Genomic DNA, 27,121 nt, shown 5'->3' with positions numbered 1-27,121 from the left:
TGAGGTTTCCTACGAACCCCATCATGAATTTCATTTGCCTTGCAGTATTTCGATAATCTATCTCACGAATTGGAACGCGATATTAATCTTTTCTAAAGGTCATATGATGGAATATCTGTAACAGAAATCAGGAAAGGTTCTGTTTATTGTAAGGTATGACGAGTATGTGTCTGACAATTTTTGGATAGAACTTTGATGCACCGATTGTAGGATAATCGCGGTAGAGAGTACATCCGTCAACGGCCGTAGCGCCATATGGTAGTCTGAATAATGGATAAGCACGTCCATAAGGTAATGAATTGGACCAATTACCAACAGTCCTTAGGAATTAATCAATCACAAAGTATGAGTCCATCCAAGTACTGATGGGCTGCATAAAACAAAGGAATGATAGGTGTGAGGAATGCCCTTTCAAAGTAATGAACGTAAAAACTTAAGCAGCATGCAGTGATGTCATATTGAGGTATGGCTCAGGACCGCATCCCCATTTGGCAATCCCTTTGGAATAAGGATACACAAATCAGCAAATTGGGACAGAAATAAATTCATCAGGAAGCTTCTTTTGTACGTCTTACATTGTCATTTTACAGAAAATGTCATATATGACATTGGTCCTGTTACAATACTGGTTAATGAGAGCAAAAATGATGTACAAAGCGTCTATTTCATTTATTTCATGCAAGTCGTTCTTTTTTGTGTGTATTTCGTATTTGAAGTACATCAGCAACTTTCCAGAATCAAGAGCTGACCTTACAAGTTAAACTCAAGGTCGGCATTCTGAGCAACAAACCGATCCCCAAGCAGCGATTCAGCTGATTGCAGATAATGCACATGAGCAAAAACTTGGAAGACAAAAGACCAGGATCTGTCGCACAAGTGCCGTTTTCTCCACCGGCACGCGGAAGAATGCATCTTTAAAGACGTTTATTGGGTAGACATTACCTGGTCAATGGACCATAGGGTCATCATAACGCCGTGAGACGCCCATTAAATCTGCTCCAATCTATAAAGCAAATTATTCAGGAGCCGATCGATATGAAAGCCGGGGAGGGGGAACTTTGTGCTGACCCGCGGCTGGTGGTAGGACTACCCGGGGGATGGGAGTGAGGCTGCTCGGGGTTAGACCGGCGCTTTGATGTGGGTTTGGGAATCGGTCATCAGGTATCTCATTTCGACTAACGTTGTATCAGTGAGATCTACAAAACAGAAACCTACAAAACAACATGATTTAGAAACCCACACGTTATGCATTAGTTATGGAGGCCAGGGCCTTCCATGTATGTACCAAAAAAAAAGATGATCGTTCTCGTTGCGATGAAGATTACCTTCAAACAGTTGGCAATGACATATAGAGGCACTCTTTCACATACTTACTAATTCTTTGACGAATGAAACTCGCACAAAAGACTGCTGATATTCCCAAGTCTTAAGGAGACAGTAATTAATGTAATTACTCGGCTAACATGCAAATTTCAAAGGAGCCATAGTACCGCCAGACGGCATTAGCGCGCTGAATGCTTCTCAAATCCTCCGAACCAATGGGCCAATTAATGAACACTTTGCATTGAGAACTCATTACTCGGGCGATGGGCCAGGGGGTAATCATGGCACACTTACACCCATTCGAAAAAGCTTTCTATTGAAAGGGGCTATAATTCACAACCTGGTATTGTTCAACAATTATAGTATTTAACCTTCCTCTCTTGCATTGCCTCGATGGGGTGTAGCATCATTGTGTGAGGCAGTACCGAGAGGCGGAAAGTCTATCAGGCGACAGGCTGCTTCTAGGTGATCGTTTCGTTTTAATGACTGCGAAGAAATCAATATAGCACCGTTCCAGTTCACAATAACTAAAGCGCTAACAGCGGGACTTAACATATCATATGGTATCCCACCGCCTCCTCCAACTACAACCAATCTCATTGGACAGCGTTTTATAATGGAATTATCAATAAAAGATGCTTGTATCATGTACCTGGAATAACGACCATTAAAATACTCTTTAAACATGAAGGAAAGGGAGTGAGAGCCAGGTGCGTGGCAGCAACTGTAAATTTGATGCCACACATTAAAACTATTTTGTGAGGCAAATAGATAAAGTTGTGTTTGGGCATGTTACATTGTATTTTATCCCATACCCGCAAGTTATCCCTTTACATGAACTTTTGTTAAAAAAACAGAATATCAAATCTTGCTTTGGTTCTGTGATATGATATAGTGCAACATGTATTGATTTTAGTTGTGACAAATCATGTTATTTATTGTATTTATGATATATTGTAGTTAACGAAGAGAAATATTATATTAGAAGAGGATTAGTCAGTGTTTCACTAATGCAGATTCTCAATTAACAAACAAAATCAATAATTGAAGAAAAACAAAAGAATGAAGATAGATATAGATATATAACCCGAATATGGTTATTCTTATGCAGGGTTGTAAACAAAGTGTTTTGAGTTTTGAAACTATAGATGCACTACTGATATTCCCTTATCAAATGAAAATTCTAAGACATAGGCTATCTTCGTCAAAAGACTCCACTGAATACGATTTAAGCGGACGGAACGAAAGCTTGATTAAGTGTTTTGCGAAGAGCGATCACGGAACTACTCCGAGTCAATTTGTGCAGAACGTTAGCTCGAGTAATCCACTTTGGTGTGTGACGCAGAAGCTGGCTACAATTCTCGCGCTGATGTGCAGTGTTTGGGCATTAAGTGAAGCATGGGCGTTCAACCGAAACATGACTGCTTTCTGTGGTACAAAGATATCAACTGCACCAGACAGCTTCATTTTCTCCTCCGCTTAAGTGCAGAAATCCCTCACACTTAGAGGTAAACCGCAGACACTTAGTTCATGCATTAGGTTATTCTCATCTTGAGATGTTGATAATGATTTCTAAAAGTACGCCAAAAATAGTTACTCAAGCAACTGGATAAGATTTTGAATTTTATCCAGTTGCTTGAGTAACTATTTTTGGCGTATCTTATTACCTGGATGTCTAACCTTTATGAACGATTTCTAAAAGTATTTTCATGCCCATAATTAGCACAATTTTGCTGTGAAATCTTGAAATCTTCAGTCTTATAGAAAATTGATATTTTGCTGGCATAACCATGAAGCCTTTGTCAAATTCATCCGTTAAATACCCAATGAGATAAGATATATTGAACTGGAAATTTCACCTTCGGTTCTTGAAAGTTTGTAAAATATACATATTTGATGGGATTCTAATCAATTTTAATACTAAGACTGCGATGCAATAAAGCTGTATTCAGCAATTTTTATATTTCCAAAAGTTTAACATATCAATCTCAAGCTTACAGACTTTTACGCTGTTACGCAACTTGCACAAATACATGTATTATGTATGCTGCATATAGATCGCGCTTTAACTGCCGAAACTTTCACTCAGCAGATATGCCAAAGTAGGAAAGAAGTGCATTAATCATATGGTAATTTTGAACTTAAATGCGTCTTCTCCTATCTTTAGACTATGTGATGTTTTTCATCCTGGAAGGTATTAAGAAGATAGAATAGGGTACAATTTGGTTCCTCCCACGGGATGTTAAAGAAGAAGATACCGAATTCGAATCGTTGTAATGAGAGGATCATTTGTTAAGCTTTTCATGAAATCATTTTCGTCGCCGCTAGCGCTGGCGATTACTGATTGTTACTTCCCGCTGGAATAAAACACTCTATAAATAATTTCATTCTGGATTACGGTGAGCCGTGCGTGTAGGTATTACTAGAGGGTTAGTCACCAATTCACGGGAATTCTATCTGAATAGTTAAATTCTGGTTATGTCTAACGTAGGTAGTGCTCATATGACACACAGCATATTACCTTCGGCAAGTAGGTTATGTTTTCGTCAGAGTTCGTGTGCGTATGTGTGTGTGTGAGTGAGTGTGAAAGAGTGTGTGTGTGTGTTTGTGTGTGTGTGTCTGTGTGTGTGTGTGCACAATAAGTCGAGAATGCCTGGATGGAATGTATTTGATATGTGGGCAGGTCTTGTTCAAAATACAACTTGCGTCCAAGTCTTGGCCAACTTCGTCGCGCGATCGTCGGACGATCGTAACTGAGGGCATTCGTGGGATAGTCGTGCATGTTTCGTACAAAATTCAGCTGTCATGTTACCGAAAGTGCTGTCTTAGATCCTTGTCAGCGGTTGGTTCATATAGCCTGCTTAAAAACCCTACGATACCCGCACCGTACAACAACCTACGGTGAATATGACCGCACCGTAGCCAATAGTGAAAAAATAAACTCTGGCTTTGGAACTACAAATGTTCAGTGTTTGCCACAAACGTTGGGAAAAAGTGTTCCGAAGAGATATTGGTGATTGAGAGCACACAGTTATGGTACAAGTGGCGAACCCACACTCAACAATAAACTCACGGAAAATATCTCAGGCAATGAGATCTCTATCTTTCCAATAGAAATAGCCTCTGCGTAAAAAGGCGTTGACTCTTTTACGAACTAACTAAACCTATAACCAAACTAAATTACCAATCAACCAAGAAAATTGCCGCCCCAAATATTTAGTGGCTTTCAGCAAATTAGTTGGGAGCGACAATTACTATGCATTGCTGTGGCACGGCGTGTCTAATTGATGCCTGCACGGGGGAAATAATAGTGAAATATTTTCCAGTTCAACGCTTCCGGCAACGTTTTAAATGCATGACTGCCTATTTTGCTCGAGTAATAGCTTTCTCAGCGTGGGATCTTGTCTTTCTAGTAACATAGACTGCATTTTGTGCCCATAGCTTCTGGTTAGAACCCATTTCCTGTTTGAATGTACAGTACTAGCTTATTAGCTTTCGCACCGGGACTACTTTCCTCGTTGTATCCACAATCTTCTACACCAATTGTTTTGGATGCCAGATACTAGAGAGGTGCCAGAAAAAGGACAGATTACAGACAAAGTGCTACAAATATATGGTTATCGTGGCTAGAACACACCAGGCAGACGCTAAGAGTTCGCTGCAAATGGTCTCCTTGTAGTTTTCCCAAACATAACCATACATACACGCTGCTTAATATTGTCAAGAGGGTACCTAAATGTGGGTAGTAATATTCACTATGGCACGCACGCCCCTGGGCAAGTCCGTAGTGAAAACATGTGCATATAACATGATAAGCCAAAATGCATATTGCTGCGAGAGCAAGAGAAAAGTAAATTAAATGGTGCACTATTTGCAATTGGTTGAGACATTATGTCCTAGACAAAGTCGTCGACTATATGTCTATTAGAAAGAATACCAACCGTATTTTATTTCATGTGGGATTTCCATCACAATCATTGTAATTATTAGATCAACTATGTCCAACCAACAGGCATGGAGGTGCTTACCTAGCATGAGAAACGTAACGATGATCCCGGCCAGACAGACCACCATCACCGCGAAGAACGCCCGCTTGATCCGCCGTATGGCCATGCTGGTGTGCCCGAGCCCTCGTCGCCGGCTAGTCGATGTCGCCCCGAACCGGCGAGGCGCTGATGAAGTCCTCCCGGTCTCAGCGCTGCACGCTCCGAGCGGCCTCCTTGTCGGCTCCGGTCGTACCACGATGAAGAGCTCGTCGGGAACTGGGTGCGGATATACGCGTGCGATCGGTCTCTTGGGGTTTGCTTAATAGTACTACTACTCGGTAGAATCTGTCCAACTGGGCTTCAGTTTAGGCGCCAGAGAGAAGAGCCAGCGGCAAAAAAAGTCGTCCTATCCTGACCGAAGCACACGTTGATGTAGGTCGGCAGGCGTTGTGCGGAGAGATTGCATCAAACGAACATATGGTTGGGACGGCAACGGGGCGATTCTTTAATCACCGGGAGGTGCTGCGACTTCCCTGCTTCGTGTGAAAGAGCCATCCATTATTTATCCCATTTGAGGGTAGGAGGAGGGCGTCTGTTCGCTCTGACACAAAATACCGCCGGAAACAAGGTTCACAGAATTCGATAACGAGCATGAATGGTGTGCGTAGATGAGTCCTAACGTTACACATTCAATTTTTCATGAGAGGAAAAGGCCGTAACTGTTGGGAGATGAGTCTAAATCAAACATTTCAAAGGCGTCCAGGGGACATAGGGATTTTGTTCCTCCTACAGCATATTGCGTGATACGGCCTGACTAATACGGGTAGTCTAGTATGAAATGGTACATCAATATTTAGGGACGCAGTATCGTGATGTCCGATATCGTTTTAAGTAAAGATGGGACCATTGAAAACTATGTTTTTATGGATATACTCTATTCTTTCTGAATCATTTGACCGACCAAACCAAATCACAAATCTCTCTCGCTCTGCAAAATGCAATCATACAGGACGAGTCTAAACAACGCGAAGCGGATACCAGGTTATTATTCAATTTCCTTTCTATGAATACACAATTTGAGTGTCTCTTAACTATTCATACTTGACATTAAGCCTCCTACCGTGAAGGTAGACAAAATGATTGGAGAAGGAAAACACGCTTAAAGTTTAATTTCCTAAACACGAGATGGAAAGTTGCGTCTTTTTTTATTCGTATCAATCGTCATCGTTTTATGACACATACACGGAAATGCTTTTCATTTGACGGCCTGAAATTCAACGTCCCAAGCTCAGAGCCACTCATCTCCATCCATATCAGGATGAGTTATATCTCACCATCAGTTGCTGTAGAAAGATGAATACTCTTATAATACCCACCATTTTTCATACAGCGAATCTATACGTGTAGTAATTACAAAATCTATATACTTTTTTAAAGGCTTACCTATTTTGTTGCAGTCTACTATGAATAGTAAATATCACACAGAGACTAGTGAAAGGCGACATCGGTTCTATGGTCTATTCTTGTATCTCGTGCTTATCTAAATTCTACATTTCCATACGCACAGAATGGCCGTAGTTTGACTCATATCCCCAATCAAGTCGTGGATTTATCTGACGTCAGCATGGTACCAGTCTAATCCTGTAGCGTCCCCTGTTGCGCGTTCGGCGCTGTCCCCGGTACTGAATGCCAAGTCGTTATTGGCGTATCCACATTCAGGCCCACAAATGACATTATTTAAGCACGTAATGAATTGCCTGGAATTATCAGGAGCCAGGCTGGCGCGATTTCATACGCGACGTGGTGCCACAAACATGCGGCTGATTCAGCAAATCCCGGAGTCTAGATAAGACACACGACCTGCAGTGCGCAGATTTGTAGCAGCTATCGCACGCACGTCCTTTTCCCAAGCTAAAGGTCAAGAACTGACACATCTTAGTCAACCCTTGCTAGACGAGTGGAGTAAAACGTGCCCCTAAGCTTGTGTCCTCCAACTCACAGTGGCCAAATCTTTAGGTCCGATCAGGAAACGAGTGACGTGGAAAAATGAATCAACCAGCCGACTTCGCCAACGCATACTTTGTGAATAATGTTGGGCCGTAACTGATTTTTAGTTCAGATTTTGCTTCCGGCTATGTCTGTCAGGACCTCTATCTTAATTCATGCCGTGTATTACTGCTACTGGCAGCACAAATTATTTTTTGTAGCTACGTGGATATATGGTCTACTTGGCGACGTGGGAGGCAGGTCGTAGTGAAGGAGTCATGTGGCAGTCGCCAGGACACTCGGCACCAAATGGCTAACCATTAGAAAAATGACAAATGATGTTACTTCCCAGCTTCATGTTGTTTGCCAAAACACCATTCTTGCCCATCATTTGTCTTGCTTTTGGTCAGGATGACATGATTTGTATTCATGCCTACAGACCGATTTGCTTTTTGGGCAACTCAGCCTGGGAAATAGAAACTGTTTAAGATGGCAATAGAAATGGCATATTTGTTATCTAATCAATCATTGATGGAATTAAGCATCAACAAGAGTGGCCATATTGTACCAAAGTACAACTATTACAATATCGTACAAGTACCGTCCTGAGAAAAAATGGTGTTTGGGGTAATAGCTGCGTAACCTTTACTGATGTCACAACACAGCACTCGAAGCCTTTTTTCGCTCCATGATTCCAGAGACGATCGTTCATTAGTACACTAACCACGAACTCTTCCCAGTGGGAGGAGAGATGCAGACAGCTGGTGTAAACGTTATCGAAAGTTTGAGTCATTGCTACATATTTTGATGACGAAAACACCAATTTTCCGCAGTACTTGCACCGCAGTACGTGCTATTGCAAACAATAGAAGATTGTTTGTTTTCCTCCAAGATTTAACAACAAGCGGACTTAGAACTCTTTACTGTACTGCAAATGATGTCAAAGTCGCAAACAACAATGCAATGTCCATGATTACAGTAGGGTATTCGTCAAAAGGAAAGAATGAGTTATACGTGTTCTGCGCTCGCAGCTATCGCCCGGTTATTACTTGCTAGTGGAGACAAAGTAGCTGCTGAATAGTTCCGTAAGTAACAGAGGCAAATCTGGACTAGCTCGCTGCACAGCAAAAGCATACAAATTGTCATAAAGGCGACTTAACGTGACCGTAGAGAGTCGTAATTCGTGCAGCATGGATGGCGTGATGATGCCCAAATACGCCCGGTGGGGTCCCTCTCGAAACAGGTCACGAAATTACCGGGTACACCGTGTCAAAACAAGAGTGTTGCACGCAAGGATGCGTCTCGGCTGACATTAAGGAGCCTAATTGGAAGGGAATTGTAGGTGATGGTGTCGTTGAGAGTGACGTGCGGTTATAGCTAGACGAGCCTGGGTCCCTAGAGGCGTGGTCTCCAGTGTTCCGAAGTGCCCACCGCCCGCACGCAACCTTCACTAACAACACGGTTCTTGTCAGAAGTAGTTCGAAAGGGTAGAGGGTGATGAAAGAAGTAGAATGAACATAATTGGCCATTGTGGGTTGCATAAACACAACCACAGCGGCTGATGTGACGGAAATAACAGTATGGGCACGTAACAGCAACATTTCCAGGTAACGGATACTGAATGATTCACAAAGTGACTGTTATTCAATAGGTTTGTCCTCAACGGTGCCATGTTGTAAAGGTACGGAAACCACTAAGTACTTGAAACACAATGAGACAAGATGCTTACTATATTACATAAGCTGTACACGCCTTATCTGATCTGTGATGCAGTATCAGTTTTTATTTTAGGCTGTAAGCATGCATAATTTATATGCCATGTACCTCTAGTTTGACGAATGTGCTAAGCCCTACGTTGGCATGCTTGTCAAATGTAGATATCCATCATTCAAAACACCAAGACTGTTATAAACTGTTTGTCCTATCTTTAAAGGACAAATACATGTTTAAAGGGATTGAAATTCTACGAATCCTGCAAAATTAGAAAATTGTCTGATAATAAATTATGCATGACGTGTAAAAAATAAATCTCTATGACCGGCTTTATGGTTGTGGCTGCTAACATTAGATGCCCTTGGGTAGTAACACGATTTTGCGACCAGGACAGAAATGATAATGTACGTAGCATCCAATATCCTGCTGCGGAGTAATGAAGTGCATTTCTTGCTTGCTAGTGTGAAAGTCAGACCAATGTCACGTTCAGAGCGAATGAAGAGTTTGGCTAGTACCACTCGGAGAATGACGACAGGCAGTTTGGGGAGGTTGCAGCGGACGGTACGATGGTACCATGGTGTTGTCACGAAATCGATGACAAAGATCTTAGTAACAATGGCGACGACAATTCATCTTCAATATGTTAAGGAAAGGATAGGGAATGTAACAACCATGTTATGACTAGCTTTAAGCTTGCAACCGCAAGGTGATCAGTTAAGTACTATTTGATACGTAAGTAAAGCGTATGACAATGCTGCCGGATCTGGTAATTTGACAGGAAACTTGCAAAACCTTTTACACTGTACAACACATGGGCGCATGCTTGCTGCCCTGTTAAACTTTTCTTTTTTGATGTAGTATTGTACGTAACGATAGTATTTGATGTTCTCACTGTTCTCATTAAGGTGCAAATGAGTTTATCACTAGTTTTCAATAAAGTTATCGAACACTTGAAACAACAAAGGGACTTCATTACGCTGAGAGATTAGGCTAATGGGGGATGTTGCAAAATTGATCAATGCCTTTTCTGAACAGTTGTGGTCAATTCCGTCCTCCAAAGCCGATGAATAATGAATACAAGGAGGATTACGTGGAAACGATCCTGTAATAGGTTGATGAGGAGACGATTTCTTGGTGTTTCTCATCGTCAGGGGTAACGGTCAGTATCAATTTGGTATTCCATCAATGTAAGATCCAAGCGTTATGGTGGGGATTAGAGAAGAAAGAGGCCGCAAATGATCGTCGGATTATACAAAAACCGAAAATACACTAGCAGCATCTTGCTTGAAAGGCTTCTTCATTGAAAGTAATGACAAATCATGGTAATAAAAAAAGGGTGTGAGGTAGACTGTCCTAGGACGCATATTTCCGTGGTGCTTCTAGCAGAATTACGCTTGTATTTCTTATATTCATTATATTGTCCCAACACAAACTACATTTATCAAACTTCCATTGAAATGGGCAGAACTGGCGCGCTGTGTTTCTGGTCCTGTTTGAACCATCGTCCTTGGCCGCACTTGAACCTCCCCGGCGCGCTGAAAAGTTATCCCCTTCACTGCGTACAGACGTCAGCGTCTTTGATACGTACATCTTGCTGACAGACTTTGATGTAAATAGTGTTGTGATTGTCACAGCCGCATAGTCATGTTTCACCAATGACGCTCTCAGGATTCAACCTCAAAGTTCTAATGAAGGCGAAGATCTCTGAAATCTAGAATCGATTTTGTGAGATGTCGAAACGATTGCCCGGAGATACCTACCAATACAGAATCCAATTTGGCCGCAGAGATTGCTATATGTGGCATTCCGTTTGTTCTCGACTTCCAATCAATGTGCAATTTGCCGAGGATTTATACAGGATAGAGGAAGAGATGTCGCATGGACAGTATAAAGTTACGAGAGACTTTGATGTTATATTTCAAACGTATGTCGCCATAAAGTATCAAAGATGTATAAGACGAAGAAAAGTAACCCCGGTGCAGTTTTACGTACAACGTTGGGCCATTGAGGCAAAGGACATCATGCCCATACTTCTCAAGGACGGCGTATGAATATCATATTTATGGAAAACTGTCATATCATAATGATCCTAAACGATTGGCGGATATTGCCTCGGTATACGCATGCTCACAATGCCCCAAAAGACTACATGAAACCCACGTCAATGACTTTCAATACTGATATTTCATAGTAATGATATGTCTAGCTATTGGTCAATCATTTCACACAGCTTTTCTAATATTTTCTTCCAGGAGGCTATAAGCGGTTTGAATCTTCTGAACGGATTTCCTTACCGTTTCACCCGGACCATTGGAAGGCACTGACCCATGTGACATTGTCTGCCCTCTAGGAGGATTAGAAAATTGACGTATCAATTGGATTAAGTGAAAACATGGGCAAGGTCATGACCGTAGTTTAACCATGGCGGGGTGGTCCTAGCTGTAGATGTGCCACCATGATCAGAAAAGTCCTACATGCATGCTGCTGCAGTTGGGACTAATTAAGACACGCCAGCAATCTAATCCGCTTTCTAATGATTGTCAACGGACGATAAGCTAAGCCATTGGGACTTGTCATATGCTATCAAAAGAAGGGCGCAATAATTGGAGAAAATAAGTATAATCCTTGTGAATTTGCACTGGAACTGATAAAATGCTGAAAAAATCTGCCGTAAGCAAAATATAATATCAATATTACACATGGAATATGAAAACTGTTCATGACCTCGATCGGCATTTTATATTTTGCTTCCTTGAGTTTTTGCACCCGCCATTCACATTGTTGTGCGTGTATTTTCTGTGCATATTTTGTTTTCATGTATATTGTTTTTAACATAATTATATTGCTTGTGTGCCTTCTTTTGCATGTCGATCTATGAAAATAACATATATATGCGGCATTCTGAATCAACGCAGTACACATTCCCTTTCTTTTTTCTTCGGTCTGTATCGTCATTGTAGACGGTCTACTCAACAGCTAGTCACAAACTTTCGCCATTCAGTGCAGACTAAAGAAAGCCGGCGCGCTGTCGCGCTAGACTGAACAGGCCTTCCTTCCGTGGTGTTGGGCGGGAATTGGGTGTGCTGTGCGGCCGACATTACCTTGATTGGATGGGGAAGGCGTGAGAGTTTGGAAATTACTTTGTCTCCAACTATTCAATAAATCAGCAGGGGATGAGAGAAAATCGTCTGGAGACGTCTTGAAGACATGGAACATAGGGTACGGATTAGGGTCGAGGCTCTCATGCGGAATGTTCGCTCGCCGGAATAGAAAGAGCCTGTTTAAGCCGAAGTAAGGACATTTCTTCAAGGACTAATTGGCTAATCACGAAACGTTGCGGTTGTGTCTTCAAGGAAATTCATCTCTTTCGGTCGGACATTTGAACGATTTGATGAAAGTATCCCTGGAACTGCATTACATGCTTCTACTTGTGGAACGGGGGAAAATTCTAAGTGTATGACTTTTGAGAACATGTTGACATTCAAACAAAAGGATTTTTTACACTTCAACGTAGGGCTATCACTGTATCACCTCCGTTTTAGTTTGACTCCAGTGTCTTTGACATACACTATCACATTATTGACGGCATTTGTTGACTGTGCAAATGTTGTGTATTATTTACCTTGGTAGTATAGTGAACACTAATTTCGAAAACTCTTGGGATAGGAGTTAGAACTGAGCACGTTTATCTAGAATCTTCCCTTGTCGCTGAGTAGTTTCTTGAAGACGCTCTTGGTCTCAAATGCCAGTCACATTCACCATGTACGGTAATAAAGACCAAGAACGATTTTGTTTCGCGTGCAAATTACCTTGTTGAACGGCAACACGTAAAAGTATCAACAGGGATATCCATTTTTATAAAGGTTAGACGGTCACTTTCACGCCTTCTGACTATTGATCGGCAACATGTTGCACGTCGAGCGGTCAAAGGTCACTCGATAATGACCCTGAGATGTATCTATTATATCCCGAGCCGGCCGTAAGCCTGACAGCTGGAGTGACCAACATCTGGAGAGCTGCCCTTTGGTATTTTCACTTCGGCACGTCGACTAAAATCTCGGAGAAGGTCACTTGTAATCCATCAAATACCATCACTGTGTGTGGATACAGCGGATGGTAAGGAAGAGTTACATGTAAACATGGCGGCCCATACGGTGATTTTATCTTTGGATTATGGTTGTATTTCGTTGTTATTATGCTGTTAAGTTCGTTAAAAGGTACTCAAGTTCCACTCTATCATAGTATATTACGTAATTAGTCTTCGGAGTGCAGTTTGGTAATTTTCCTTCCATACTTTTCAACGATAGACTGGTGAAATGAAGGCGTATAACATAGTTACTACTGACATATGTGGAATAACTGCTCATCATAAATCAAGAGCATAAAGCAACATGTAGCGACACTTTGACAACCCAACATTTGATTTCCTAGCTGTAATTAAAAGTAATCCCAACATGCGGAGATGTAGACGGGGCAGTTTAATCTCGGTTGCTATTAATCTTGTCAGACCGAGGCTTTCGTCAGCCATCAAACGTACGTCAAGTTTCTGATCACGTGAAGATCACGTGTAGTTCATATATCAGACTCTTGTAAATTTACAAGTCAAGAATTTGGAAGACGCTTGTCCATGGAATGATATTGTAAGTTTAAGCGAAGCGTGTGTATTCTGTATTTCTTTTTTATTTTATTTTGTAGTTGACCGTAAGAAAGTCACTGTACTTTTTGTTGCACCAATAATACTTCTCGATATGCCTGGTAACCTCATAGATGGTAGAGGCTCCTTATGGTGTCTTTTTACTGTTCAAGCAACATAATTGTCCATGTTAAAGCCAATATGTTCCAATTCTTTTTAAAAAATACGTGGAAGATACAATGGTGGGCACTTACCTGCAATTCACGCCAAATGTCGTCTGATCCAATATGGCGACCAGCTGCTATTCCATTTACTCTCTCCGTGATTTTCGAAATGTGAGGGGTATTTGTTATAATGATATGGCTTCTATTTCTAATAGAACACATTCCATGCGGCCGTTGAGCTCACGAAAATGTAATCACATGCATTCCAAAGATAGGTCCCATGCATTTATATAATATGGAATTCTTGTATCATGGTCCAACATCCACATGGTATATTGGGAGAACATGGCAAGTTTTGGGCCTCCCCTCCAGCTTGAGCCAAGTCGTCATATGAAACACACGTTTCATGCATGGCCCTGGGCCATGTTTCAGCATCATACATGTCGTGAGGAATAGCTCTAGTCTAATCCTTAGTCCATTTCTGGAAGCATTCAAATCGTGTTATGTTGTACATTGTGAATTAGTTGGTCTCACTCTCTCACCAAATGACCACCATCAAAGGCTTTGTGTGTGCCACGATGGTGTGATGGCGGACCTGCGCGTGACAGTAGAGGAGTCGTTCCTTTTCGAAAGGTTTGTGGACCTCTTGACTTATGGCTGTATGTCGGTTAAACTATGTCCAGAGTGCTTTAAGATGTATGATGTATGATATCATATGGGAAAACGTGACATGTTTTGTAGCAGCCGAAATTGGAAAAGCCTTCAAGTCAAAACTAGACAGCCACTGGAGGGGACTGGAGTGCTCACCTAACCCAACATAAACTTTCATTACAAACTCTGGACACTAGCTTAAGACGCGGATATGATATGATATGATATCATATCATATATATTATATCATATCATATCATTTCATATTATATTATATTAAAGTCATGGATATAAACACCAACATCTGGAAACAAAACATTTAAGACAGGCCTAAGAACTTTCATTGTCTCTCACTTTCCGAACGTATGAAAACCTCAAGAAGAAAGACTTTTGTGCAAAAGTTGAAGGTCGCACATTGATAATTCTCAAGGCTCTCTATAGCTCTGTGCCCCTACTCAATTATAGAGCTGCATGTAGAACAGCGTTTGTATAAAATGCATTCATTATCTTGGCACGCATATTGCTCATAGGGGGCATCAGCAATAATGCTGACGCCGCCCGAAGGTGGAAGATTAATAAAGTTTACGTCAGCTCGGAATCGCACCGCGTGAGCAATAGTCCAAGGTAACGCCATTATCAGCACCTTATCGGTATTTCAAAACGCCCCCTGGCGCCCCAGGGTAAAGTGACATCGTTATCAAGTGACATTTCCAACTTCGAAAACGTGTAAAACGGTTATGAAGCTAAAGCTGTCGGAGATACAAAAATGTGAACTAGGTAATGGCAGTTTTATAACCATTTCCGAGAAGAGTATACACTTAACTTTGAATAATGGATACGACTGGATTTGTCAAGTAGCAAGAATGGGCCTTTAAATAAGACGTTATGTTGACGTCTTAAGTGCATGACGTATCATCTTGCGTTAACTCTGCCTTTTTCATTTCTTTTTCTAAACTGTTGCTGTAATTGCCATATCTAATGAACGTAGTTCAGAAATGGGATGAAGAGTTTATAGATGCATGACATGAGGATACCTAGAACAAAGCAATAACTTTGTTCATATCCTTTCTCCGCCCAAAATAATAAATGTCATAAACGTTACAGCAAAGATAATCCTTTGGATCATATATGTATAGGTATGATATTCTAGGCTGAATCCTCTGGATTACATAAGTAATATAGCAGTATACCTACCATACAGAACTATGGATTCGCCAAAACGTTCTTTCGCCCTTCCTGGGCTTGTGCCAGCTACAGAATGCCAGCCGATATAGCTTGCAGAATTACGACTGTCACAAAAGTGACGAATGTTCGCAGCGTGCTCCTAACTATTCCCACATTGTATATGTCACGAACCTGCTAACCCACTGGTTATGCCGTGATCGATCTATCCACAATCCTGCCGTGTCTGTCAGTATTACAACTTTTCTGGCAACGCTCGTGTAACCGAGTTTGTCACGTCAAGGGCGATTTTTGGTCTAATCTACAACTGGCGTCGGTCCAGGTCTAACATGCATGGGACCAGGTGGTGCAATTCTTGTCAGTAATTCTTTCAAATGCATCGACATAACTCCTACGATGTGTCTAACGTCTCTTTGTACCATTTTATGATGACAAGCTTTGGAGGAAAAACCCTGACAAAGTCTCAAGGTGACCCTGTGAAGTAAAAGTTGTGACTTATATGATGTACACTAGTCCATTCTACAGCTGAGATGATGTAGGACTATGCTATAGCGCTGTCACAAATGAAACGTGTCGTTGCCTAGGCCTATTGTTATGAGACGCTTTCAAATGCGTCGAAATAACTCCTACGACTTGGCTAATGTCTCTTTATACCATTTTATGATGACAAGCTTTCGACAGGTGCTTTCGAAGAAAAATCCTGGCTCTCAAGGTGACCCTGCGAAGCAAAAGTTGTGACTTACGATGTACACCAGTCAATTCTACAGTTGAGGTGGCGTAGGACTATGCTATAGCGCTGTCACAAAGGAAATGTGTCGCTGCCTACTGTCATGAGAAGCTTATAGATACCATAGCATTTCCTAGATCCCTACTTGCCCTGCAGAAGTTCAAAAGATACAACAGAACGTCAACGGCTGAAGTTGTCATGTCCACAGGCAAGGATTGCGCCAATGACGCATTCCCTTTGAGGGCTTCCGCAATGGTAGGCATTCATACGCCAAAGAAAACCTCGTGATGGCCGCGGTAGATAAAGGTATCGTCAGAATTCGAAGCCCAAAAGCCACCGTGTATCAATTGGTTCTGTGATAGCCAAGTTAGTAGACGGAACAAGGTGTTAACGTATCAAATGTAGGCGTTTGTTTGATTAGAATAGAATTTGACGTGACTACCACGCACATGTTATAACTTACGTTGTCAACGCCATCTGTACCTATAATGATATAAAATTATGTTGATTGTTGTTTAGATAGAGAGTTGTTTGATGATGTAGACTTGTATAGGGCATCAGACCGGATGTATCCAAGAAAGATTTGACCCGGCCAGAGATGGGGTATCGATCTCACACAAGGCCCTTTGTGTTGGTGCCACTTGGACTATCTAGTATTTTCATCTGCCGATGAGAAGGTCTTCCCAAGGAGAGTGATTGCTGCAAGTCGATGAATATTTATTAAAATAGTTGAAATGTCTACTGCTGGTCTACACGTGGTTCTTCCTTGCTTCCTGCTAGTCATTCTATCCTGTATATTAAAACACAGAAAATAATGCAACATGGTCTTATTCACGTTGCCTTCTGGAGTAGAAAGAATGACTTAACCAGAGACCTAAAGTCTTCAGTGTCAAGTTGTACGTGTTGCTCATGGCAAAAAGGCTATGAGATATAATATCTACTGACATTACAGCTCAATTTGCAGCCTTCAAAAACTGAAGAGAGAAAAAGACAATACTCCTTTCCGAGAGGAGTGAAAGAGGCCACTTACATCGGAGGCTATCAACCATCCCGAGACGGGGGCTGTTACCAACTACCGGGCACCTTTGACCCGCCGCTGACGTCACACTTCCGTTCAGGTCACGTGACACAGGCTTCAGGTCAATTCAAATTGAGAAGGGTCAAAGAAGTGGCCAAAAGCTTGTTGTGTACGGAAATAGCGTATTAGAATATCCATAGCGTATTAGAATATCCACAGGCCATACAACCCACCCCCTATTCACTGAAGACGTCAGTTGTAAGACACAAAATTGACACATCTTCATGTCTTTTGTGACATTAGACTTTGCTCTGAGCCAGTAAAAGGTATGTCAAGCCCGTTCCAGTCAAATAGCACGATCCCGGGAGGACAGAAAAGATGTACCTTGACATGTCTTTCAAGGTTACGAGATGAGTGGTCATGTCAAAAGCTGTACTGAACAGGGCCAACTTTAACGACAAGACAGTCCTTGGATAGCCTTTACAGGGAGCCTTTAAAGGCCATCAAAGCCGTGTTAATGCTTTATCTGTGTGCGCAGACATACCTCAACGTCACGTTTACGACGCTTGTGAGGTCTCGCCTTTATAAAAAGTCGGGTTACTGCCTCCCCTAACTACGTACAAAACGGTCCGGGTTGTAATGTTGGAATTGCCTACACGTTAGTCCCGTCGTTACTTTATATCATGTTTGCAAGGTACAAACGTGTAATGTAATGTTATGTTTGACATAGTGTGTGTGTGTGTGTGTGTGTGTGTGTGTGTGTGTGTGTGTGTGTGTGTGTGTGTGTGTGTGTGGATCACGATACCAGCAATAGCTGCCTGTGTCCTACATGTTTTGTATCGTTGCAATTCTATAATCAAATCAAATCAAATCAGATCAAATCAAATCAAATCAAATCATAGAAAAATGTCGATTCCAAAGAGTTTCTTACAGCTTTGAAGAAGTTTGTCGGTTTACTTGCGTTAGGTATTGATCAAGATGTTTCATTCTCTAGGCTAAATGTTCATTTTATATCTATAGATCAATGTAAGTTTTAAAAGGTAATAACGGTAACATGGTTTATTCATAACCACTTCTACATTGACACAAAATGTCCTGATTTAAGGATTCTGAAATATTTTGACTAAAATGAGACTGGTGGCTACTGGGGGTCGTTCTAATAGTCTTATAAAAAAGCATAAAACTTCTGTTCGTCACATTTTCGAAGACTTCTAACGATTTAAGTGTCTCTAAATTTCATCAGTGCTCACCGTGTTCATCACCAAGAACCTGGAAAGAAGCTTATAAACTAAAGATGATTTACACCTTGTGTAAGGGTAAAAGCATTTCAATTTTTGTGTCGTATTACTGAAAATATCTCATTCAAAGCATTACCGACATAGTGCCATTAAGTGCTACAATTAAAGTAAAAGCTTTTACAGGAGTTATGGTACATGGTATGATTATCGAGCTCATATAAAAGACATATTGTTTTAATTTGTGAATGGAAACTTGGAAATAAAACGTTATGGCGTTATCATGGGCTAGTGACGTCACTTTGATGTGTGCATATTAGTGTAATTGCACACACATCAGTGACTTCATCAACAACAGGTCTAATTACAGTTGTAGATATACGCTGGTGGATTTTCAATATATGTGCACAGCATTATTACCATCGGCCCATCACTCCGAAGCGATGATTCTGACATGTACTCAAAATCCGTACTTTTAAAAATAAATTTCTCAGATATGCTGCCAGGTAGGTCTTACGTTGAACTAAATGATGTTTTACTTTACTACAAATATTCTGCATTTCTAGTCCCTTCCTTAACTTTTTATAACAACGTAGTTATTCTATGTATAGAGGCGTGTAAGCAGAACACGAACATCAATACCATGAGTGGAATGTTTCTTTTAGTATCTATACAATATTCATGTACATTTGAATACTTTTGTACATAAATTAATAACAAGCATTCTAAAAAGAAAAAATAGAAGTCATGAAACGTTAAAACAGATGTGTATGAATTCACAGCTTTCAATTAAGCTTTATGTCAAGGGAAATAACAGAAACTTGTCCTCGACAACGGTAAGGTGACATTGACTCTAATGGGTTATTTGACTCAATGTTTCTTGTACTAGTCAATAAGTGGGTCAGTTTAAACAAGTAAAATGGCTTCATTACCATAACGATAGGTCATTCAGACTTCCCCACCGACAGTACAACTCATTGGACAAAGGGGACCTATCGAACCAGACACACTTATGAGTGAACGCGACAGGGACGTCATTTACCTGGGCCCTGCAAAGGTGCCTGCTACTTTGCGATAAGCGGGTTTATTAAATAAGGGGCACAGATTGATGTGCATCCCTTGGCACTTTCAAGTCACCATTTGTCTTCAGAGGTTTCCAAATTTATCTTTTGTAGCAGTGAATGATTAAATTTGCCATATATCAAACAGGTGGTTGCTATGTCACGAATTGATAAGAAAACACATGTCAATCAATCAAAGCCTTTATCTAATTTCTAATGCTTTTTCGGCCACACATGCGGCTTTTTGAAAAGGTCGAAGTGGAGGGGGAGGAGTCGCAGATTAAGAGTATAAAAGAAACTTTACATAAATTATATCAGCACAATCATAAATGATAAGTAAAAATTAATAAGTAAATAAATACATACATACATGAATACATCATTTATACGTCTTGGAAGAGGATTGTTTGTATGGGGCACTTAACACACCATGCGAACTTTCACATTGGTCCTAATGTGAATACTACGGCAACATTGTGAAAGTATGATATGCAAAATAGCTCCCATATTTTTGAAATATGCGAATAAAATTCAAACTCATAACATAAAGTTTGCAAGAACTGAATAAGAAGCCATTTACACCAGAGCCTTATAACCATCCCTGAACAGAGACGGGGGACGTGTGATCCACTGCTCACCGAGTCACGTGGGCCATACCGAGTCACGTAGGCCATCTGTATAACGTGACGTCATAGAAGCGGTGGACTGCATATTCCCTGACAAAGACTGGTACCGTTCCGTCAAAGATTTGCCCCATTCTCACATTGTATTGGTTATCATAGAATTTAGTTTCATCCTGCTTTAGAACAACTCACAAGGGATCATGAACGGAAATGTACTGAAAGCTTAAAAGCCCCTGAGATGGGATGTGGCCTTCGCAAAAAAGCTTTGAAGAAGCAGATCTGAAGATGACACATCGCCCTCTCCGCTGCTCAGACGCTGTACCCGAGGCTTTGATGTTCCTCCTAATGAGCGCTAACTCGTGGGACCCTAGCGGCTGAGTCTGAGAGTGATGGCCGCACGGGTCCCGGAGCGTACTGCAACACATTACTTAAACAATGACTGGTGACGGTTTGAACTTGAACTGAACTCACGATGGTGCAGAAAGTCCAGGAGACGATGGATCAATGTCACTTTTGTTTTTCCCTCTGATTGCAATCCGTGAACCTCTACCGAGATAGTGTGATTTAATTTGTTGGCTATCATTTTTTCTTTAAAAGCCTTTCCTAACATAAGAAAACAAGTGAGTGGATAATACAGTAATAACTGCTATCATTTGCTGCACATATTTTCGGTAGTTCTTCTGCTACCATCTTCAGTGCGATGCTAAGTGAGGGGGGATACAGGCTTAATCATGTTTGGGGCCACATTCTTCTCAACGCAGCGCCACCTAGCGGTGGAACGTAGAACCAGTCAGTATTGTCAGTCAGCTGTGCATACAAAAAACTACATATCTATTTGTGTAAAAACGTGATGAAACTATTCACGTGTGTACATACTTTTGAAGCTGTCGTATAGTTATAAAATATATTTCATAGATGTATTGCCGTTCTGCTTAGTAAACTTCAAGTCATAACCATAAATGTAGACAACATCCACCGACGTCCCAAGAAGTCTTTAAACCATTCAGAACATATCAGTCATGCCCTGATGTCAATAGGTCTTATTGGCTCTTAACGATAAAGACCATCCCTATGCAGGGCTTTAGATTGACTTCTCGGACTATTGAGTTTTCCAATTTTGCACCCTTTGCAGTCCGTACGTTTATGTATCTACAAATCCTCTATACAGTTGACTTCACATTGAAATATTAGTCCTGTCATCTTCACATAGATTTCTATGTACCATTTACGTCATACATATATACGTACGTCAAAAGTTCGCACATAGCATATCAAGTGCTTAACATGTGCTACGTGTATCAGAACCCGATCTCTTTGACAGCTAGAAAGGGTCATTTTTCCGTTTATGAACTTGGAAGAAAGAAACAGAGCAATGCGTGCAGTTCTTGCCTCATTCTCTAGCTTTGCTGACACGTCAGTTGTTCACCTGATAAGACTACAGAATGGTATATAGATAACGCCTCTTTTAGCAGCCACAGCGCTCTTTACACCAAACTATCACCTTCTGCCATCTGCGCTAAGAGCTAATGGTTGCGGGAAGCCTTGTATGCAGGATGTTATGGTTTTAGAGATAGCACGCAGACATCCTTTCTACTCAGCATAGGCTGCCATACTTGCTGACTTCTACGTTCCAACTTCTTGTATTCATTATAAGTAGTTTGGTCTAGTTGCTCTTCTTAGCTTCTTAAGTTCACAATGTTACTTCTGGTGATCATCCAGACGTCTGTGGTGACTCTTGTAAGAAGTCAAATGAACAAAAGAGTTATCTAATGGACACAGAGGATGCCTTTCTAAAGAGGGGTTTAAGATGATAGAAAGTTAACAAAGGTAGGGGTGGGGGAGATGGCACAATGCCATGAATCGAAAGTGGTATTACTTGAGTAAGTATTGTTGGAAAGAGGCTAGAGATTTGACTCCACATGCACAGTGCAACGTGCTGAGGTTTGACGCCTGAGGCATACGCCGGAAGTGTCCAACTACACAGGGCCACCGGCTCCTAAAGGTCACAGTCCTAAAGGTCGATTGCAATCCATTACACCATGCCCAACCTGGGTTAGAACCTCAGCCCTCTAGATACCTGTCATTAATACAGAAATGGGTCGAGAACGGTAATGGCAATCAATTGTAAAGCGTCACTAACGCGATGTAATGATCTCCAAGCCTCCTAGCGGCAGCTTAACCCCCAACTCAGGCGAATCAATAGGGATGACACGGAGTCAGAACCGCTGGACCGGTCTGGACGTCACACGACCTAGTAATAAAATGGTCCATCGATCCGCGGGAATACTCTACACGTCGATTCGTGGTGAAGATTGGAATATTTGTCATATAAACTAGGTCATATATACAGGGCAAGGCTCTGTATGTAGGGTGAGCTACATGAGACCATGCTTGGGAAGATGACAAATTGCAGTGCAAGCCCTGCGTGCGAACATACTTTTCTGGGATAATGTTATCAAATCTGCGGACTGTCCTCAATGTGGTATATGCACATTGATGGTATTGTTGATGGACATTTTATTAGTAATGAATGCTTTCTTCTAAGGTATCCTTGGCATCTTTCTATCGTCAATTGATCATCAATGTATTTTTTTTAGTCTCTATGTTGTTATGTTATGTATCGTTAATGCATGTATTGTTATTTTGATGTTGTATTGTAAGCTGTTAAGAAGTCCAGGAAGACTAGTGATGTGCCTTAGGACACACCACTAATGGATTTTCTTCAATAAAGTCAATAAAGTCAAATACCAGACTAACTACGCCGGCTATAGGGAATATTTGCCAGGGGAGTTTGGGAGGATAGGGTAACTTTTGCAGGCTGAGGAATTATCAACCTTACCGTGGACTGACTCTACTGGCCAATTATTCCTTTTTCCGCCGTATTCTATGATCCATACGCCCGTAGGAAGACCTGGTGGAGGCTAGTTTTTTCAATCTCTATAACTATCAATTTGCAAAGCAAAAAAAAAGGTCTCGTTTAAAAGACGGACATGATACAAATTTCCATCCAAAGATTTCCATTCAGGCGTTCTTCATCCATGAACTTTTCAGGCTAAATCTACTCTATCAAATGTCCTAAGAATATTACAATGAGTATGAAACTTTTAATCTGATAAGCCGAAGAAATTAATCAATTGTAGAAGAGTTCGGCTTGGTGGAAATGGTTAACGCGATTTGTCTGGCACCAAAGTTTCATACCTGGTGCATTGCCATTGGATAATTGTATAACGGTACAATTTCACTTTGTTATAAGCTCCAAAAATTGATATATCACGGAAAATGTGCGCTCTCTAGATTACAGTTCCATAATGTAGCATATTCCCTTCACGTTCCGGACTAGTTGCGTGTCAGTTTACCCTTGATATTTGGTACGGTTCAGCACGACTAATTGCCCCATTACCTTCCACCGTCCACTAGGAGCGGCACGGGCACTTATTATTGATAGTTCCGCGTTTCGCCTAAATGCCAACGTCGTACATCGGGCTGGGGAGACATCCGTTACGCAGAGGAAGCACGGCGTACCCGCAAGACAAGCAGTTGCTCTAGAGACGTAGCAACGCTGGATAGTAGTCGATAATCCATAATTCCACCCAAGTAACAACTAACAGGCTTACCCGATCTTCGTTACGCTGTGACAAGAGTTAGTCTTGTTCTGTTAGCAAAGCCAACAATTATACCAGAGGCAACTCTGTTGCTGTCAACATATCTTAATGTTATGCAACTCCTTTTGTCACATTCTATATAGAGTAGGCCAGCTTTTTGGCTCTGGACATATTAAGTCTGGCAACTAGCGTGGTGCTATTTCACTATGATTGAAAGTTTTGGCCATAACCAAAGACATATGGCACCGTGTATGCTACTTAAACTTTCTGATTTGCAAGCGACCTTGACACGTGCTTTCAACGGGCGAGACGTCGATCGTCTTTCCGTGTGCCACTGCGGTCATCTACCGTAATTAGATCTGAGACTGACGAATGGTAACACCGTAGACACTACTCTGATGACGAGAGCTACCCGCGGGGGGCGGGGCCATCAGGGGTCACCATGGTTGCAGAGTGATTGATAGCTTCATTCTGGTGGAAATGGCTACAATCTGGAGACCAGAGCCGAGGAATCCCGAAGGCTCTACTTGTCAAGAGACAGTCGTCTCGCCTTGCGACCTCCGACTTTAATGTCTTCGGAGGTAGTTACGTTACAGAGTGATTGATGACTCTCCCTTGCAAGGAGACCATATAGTATCAGGAGAAGTCTGTAGAAAATGTTTCTTAAGCAGAAAGCTTTTCAAGGATGTACTCGGCATTTTGTCTTGAACTGTTTTCAAAGGCTACATAAGCTACTGAATAAGCTTCGTGTTTGCGTGGTAAGCATCTATAAGACCCTATAAAGAGGAGCTTATGGGGCCACTTGCGACAACAGCAGAGCTATGTTCTGTAGAGAATTCAGATTGGTCACAGTGCGCATGGAAAATCTGCGTTAAAGCCCGGTCACGTAAGTTGTGCAACCGTCGTACGATTGCAAACTGAGAGGTTCTTGCTTGGGATAGTTTTGCATGTGTCATCGTGTCTTGTTACCCAAAAGGTTGTCTTAGATCCTTGTCGGCAGTTGGTTCTGTCACAGCCTGTTTGAAAATTGTACGGCATCAAAATCGTACGACAACCTACGACGTCCGCGCCCTGCTTCACTCCCAAATGTGTTAAACCTTAAAATAAAAACTTTCTCAAGCTAATATCTTCTACAATATATTGCCATTCATGGCTCTGGCCGTCCAGAAACAAAGTGAAAACGTCGGTCTACTTGTCATTTAATGATTGTATCACCGACACAATAAAACACCATGTTTTACACACGACCGCGAAAATCAATATTGACACCGGCTGACTGAACTGCAAAGCCTTGGTGCTCTGGGAACGACATGAGGGGTCCCTTCACCGTCCCAGGTCACTACGCGATCGAAAACATTCATTACTGACACGGCGTTATGCGCAGTGAGCAGTAACGTTCTTTTGCAGAGCATTTCCGTTGCGATGGAATAGTGTCAGATCACAAAAATATATCTGGTTGGACAAGATGTTTACAGTTTTTTTTGTAGATGTTTAATTTTTTGTATTATTAAAACTGTTATATTCCTCATAACGTCAATGTTTTTATCCTGCGTTTCTAACGAAAAATGTCATAAATGCAAACAAGATTTATACAATTTATTTGACTCATTTTTCAAACAAAATGGAATATACTGAGTTTCTTTAATCTTGGTACATTGTGATATTCACCAGTAACATCAATGTTTTTATCCTGCGTTGTTAACAAAAAATGCCAGAAATGCAACCAATATTTATACAGCTTTTTTTAAATTTATTTTTCGAGCCAAATGGAAAATACTGAGTTTGTTTTACTTGATAAATGAATTCTAAAGATAAACTTCAATTAAACCCCGGAAGAATGCATTAGGTACGTTAATGTAACGGGCATGTCGTACGGGGTCACGAAGCGGGGCTAAAGGTCAGCCGAAGACGTACTGTTCCATCTACCTAAACATCGATTTTTAAACGTTTCGCCGCCAATCGAACTCAGCCTATTTCAGCTCTGCCCATGAGCTATGTGCAGCACAACCTACTCCTTGGCATTTTGGTAATGATAAACGAACGAGCAACCATGCAAATACTGGCGTAGCATTCAATACTATGAAAATTTGTAAAATTCCAGGGGTTCAAGTTACACAGACCATGGAATTGTTTACCCAAGTAGTAATTGTTTAGATTGTGCGGCTTAATGCCGTAGATAGCTACACTTTTGAATCAATCTTTGGCTAGATATAAATTCAGCTAAAGATGTAATAAAGATAGTCTGAAATTGAAAATAAACTTGCTTATGCAAACGAGTACGCATATGGGCGCATAGTGATTTAGCTACATCTAATTTATTCTATGGCAAGATGTAGACTAATCTAAAGCTGTAATAAGAATAGTCTGAATCTTTTTAAAAACTAACTTGCTCATGCATACGAGTACGCATATGAACATAGACAACTTCAGTATCGGTACTAAGGCCATGTTGATTTGATTACATGGATGGCATCCCCCGGTCACCCCAAAACTAATGCGAGCGTGCGAATAAAATAAAAAGTTGAAAAAAAATGCATTCATTATGAAATCTACGTGGTCAGGAAGCTTAAGGTTGATCAAATGATTAAACACACAGAGAATGGTATACCAAATAATGGATTCTTTATTTTTGGTCTTTCACACCTTCCCCTTTGAATTTGATATTCTAGACATTGATATCCGTTTTCCAGAATATCCTTTTGCAATTTACGGCATATATTTGCTCTTTGTGTAGATTTACAGTATGGCAGAAAACTTTTTATTTTATTTTCGGAAATGGACGAAAATTGATGCGCGCACGGATGTCATCCATATAATCAAATCAAATCAACATGGCCTAAGTCTGGGAAACATAGCACCACTAGGTAGTCCATTAATTCTGTGCATCATCTACTCGGTCTTCCAATTAAGTGCTGTAATTACTTTTCTCATCTGATGCTCGTTTCGTTTTGTCGTCTATGATGCTCTTCCTCGGTTTCATCACTTTCATCCCAAGTATGAATTTATGGAGGAACTCATTACAATCAATTCTCTCTCCTCGTAAATTCGTATTATGTGCTCAATCAAATTTATTACCTCGCGCTTGTCTTTGTAAACGCATCAGTCACAACTCCATTAAAACGGAGATTTTATTGGCATAATTACACGGAATGTGCGGTACTCTGTGTAGTTTATAATGTGCAGACTGAAGATTTTAATGCATGCAACAAAGGATATC

At 41.1% G+C, this 27,121-nt stretch overlaps 1 protein-coding gene across 2 annotated transcripts in view; it reads right to left on the bottom strand.

Annotated features, from left to right (window-relative positions):
• The window catches only part of LOC136442575 (uncharacterized), a 67,906-nt gene that overhangs the window by 14,429 nt on the left and 26,356 nt on the right, over positions 1–27,121 (bottom strand). Inside the window, exon 1 of one of the 2 annotated variants that reach the window (XM_066439499.1) lies at positions 5,352–5,802. The exons of the other annotated variant lie outside the window; for it this stretch is intronic. Within the exon in view, the coding sequence (XP_066295596.1) occupies positions 5,352–5,436 (85 nt within the window). The 5' untranslated portion in view covers positions 5,437–5,802. Of the gene's footprint in view, positions 1–5,351; positions 5,803–27,121 lie in introns of those variants that run through there. 2 annotated transcript variants of the gene reach the window in all.

This window comes from Branchiostoma lanceolatum, chromosome 9 (genome assembly GCF_035083965.1).
Source record: "Branchiostoma lanceolatum isolate klBraLanc5 chromosome 9, klBraLanc5.hap2, whole genome shotgun sequence".
Taxonomy (NCBI): domain Eukaryota; kingdom Metazoa; phylum Chordata; class Leptocardii; order Amphioxiformes; family Branchiostomatidae; genus Branchiostoma; species Branchiostoma lanceolatum.
Note: the sequence above shows the minus strand (reverse complement) of the source record. Positions and strands in the feature narration are given on the sequence as shown.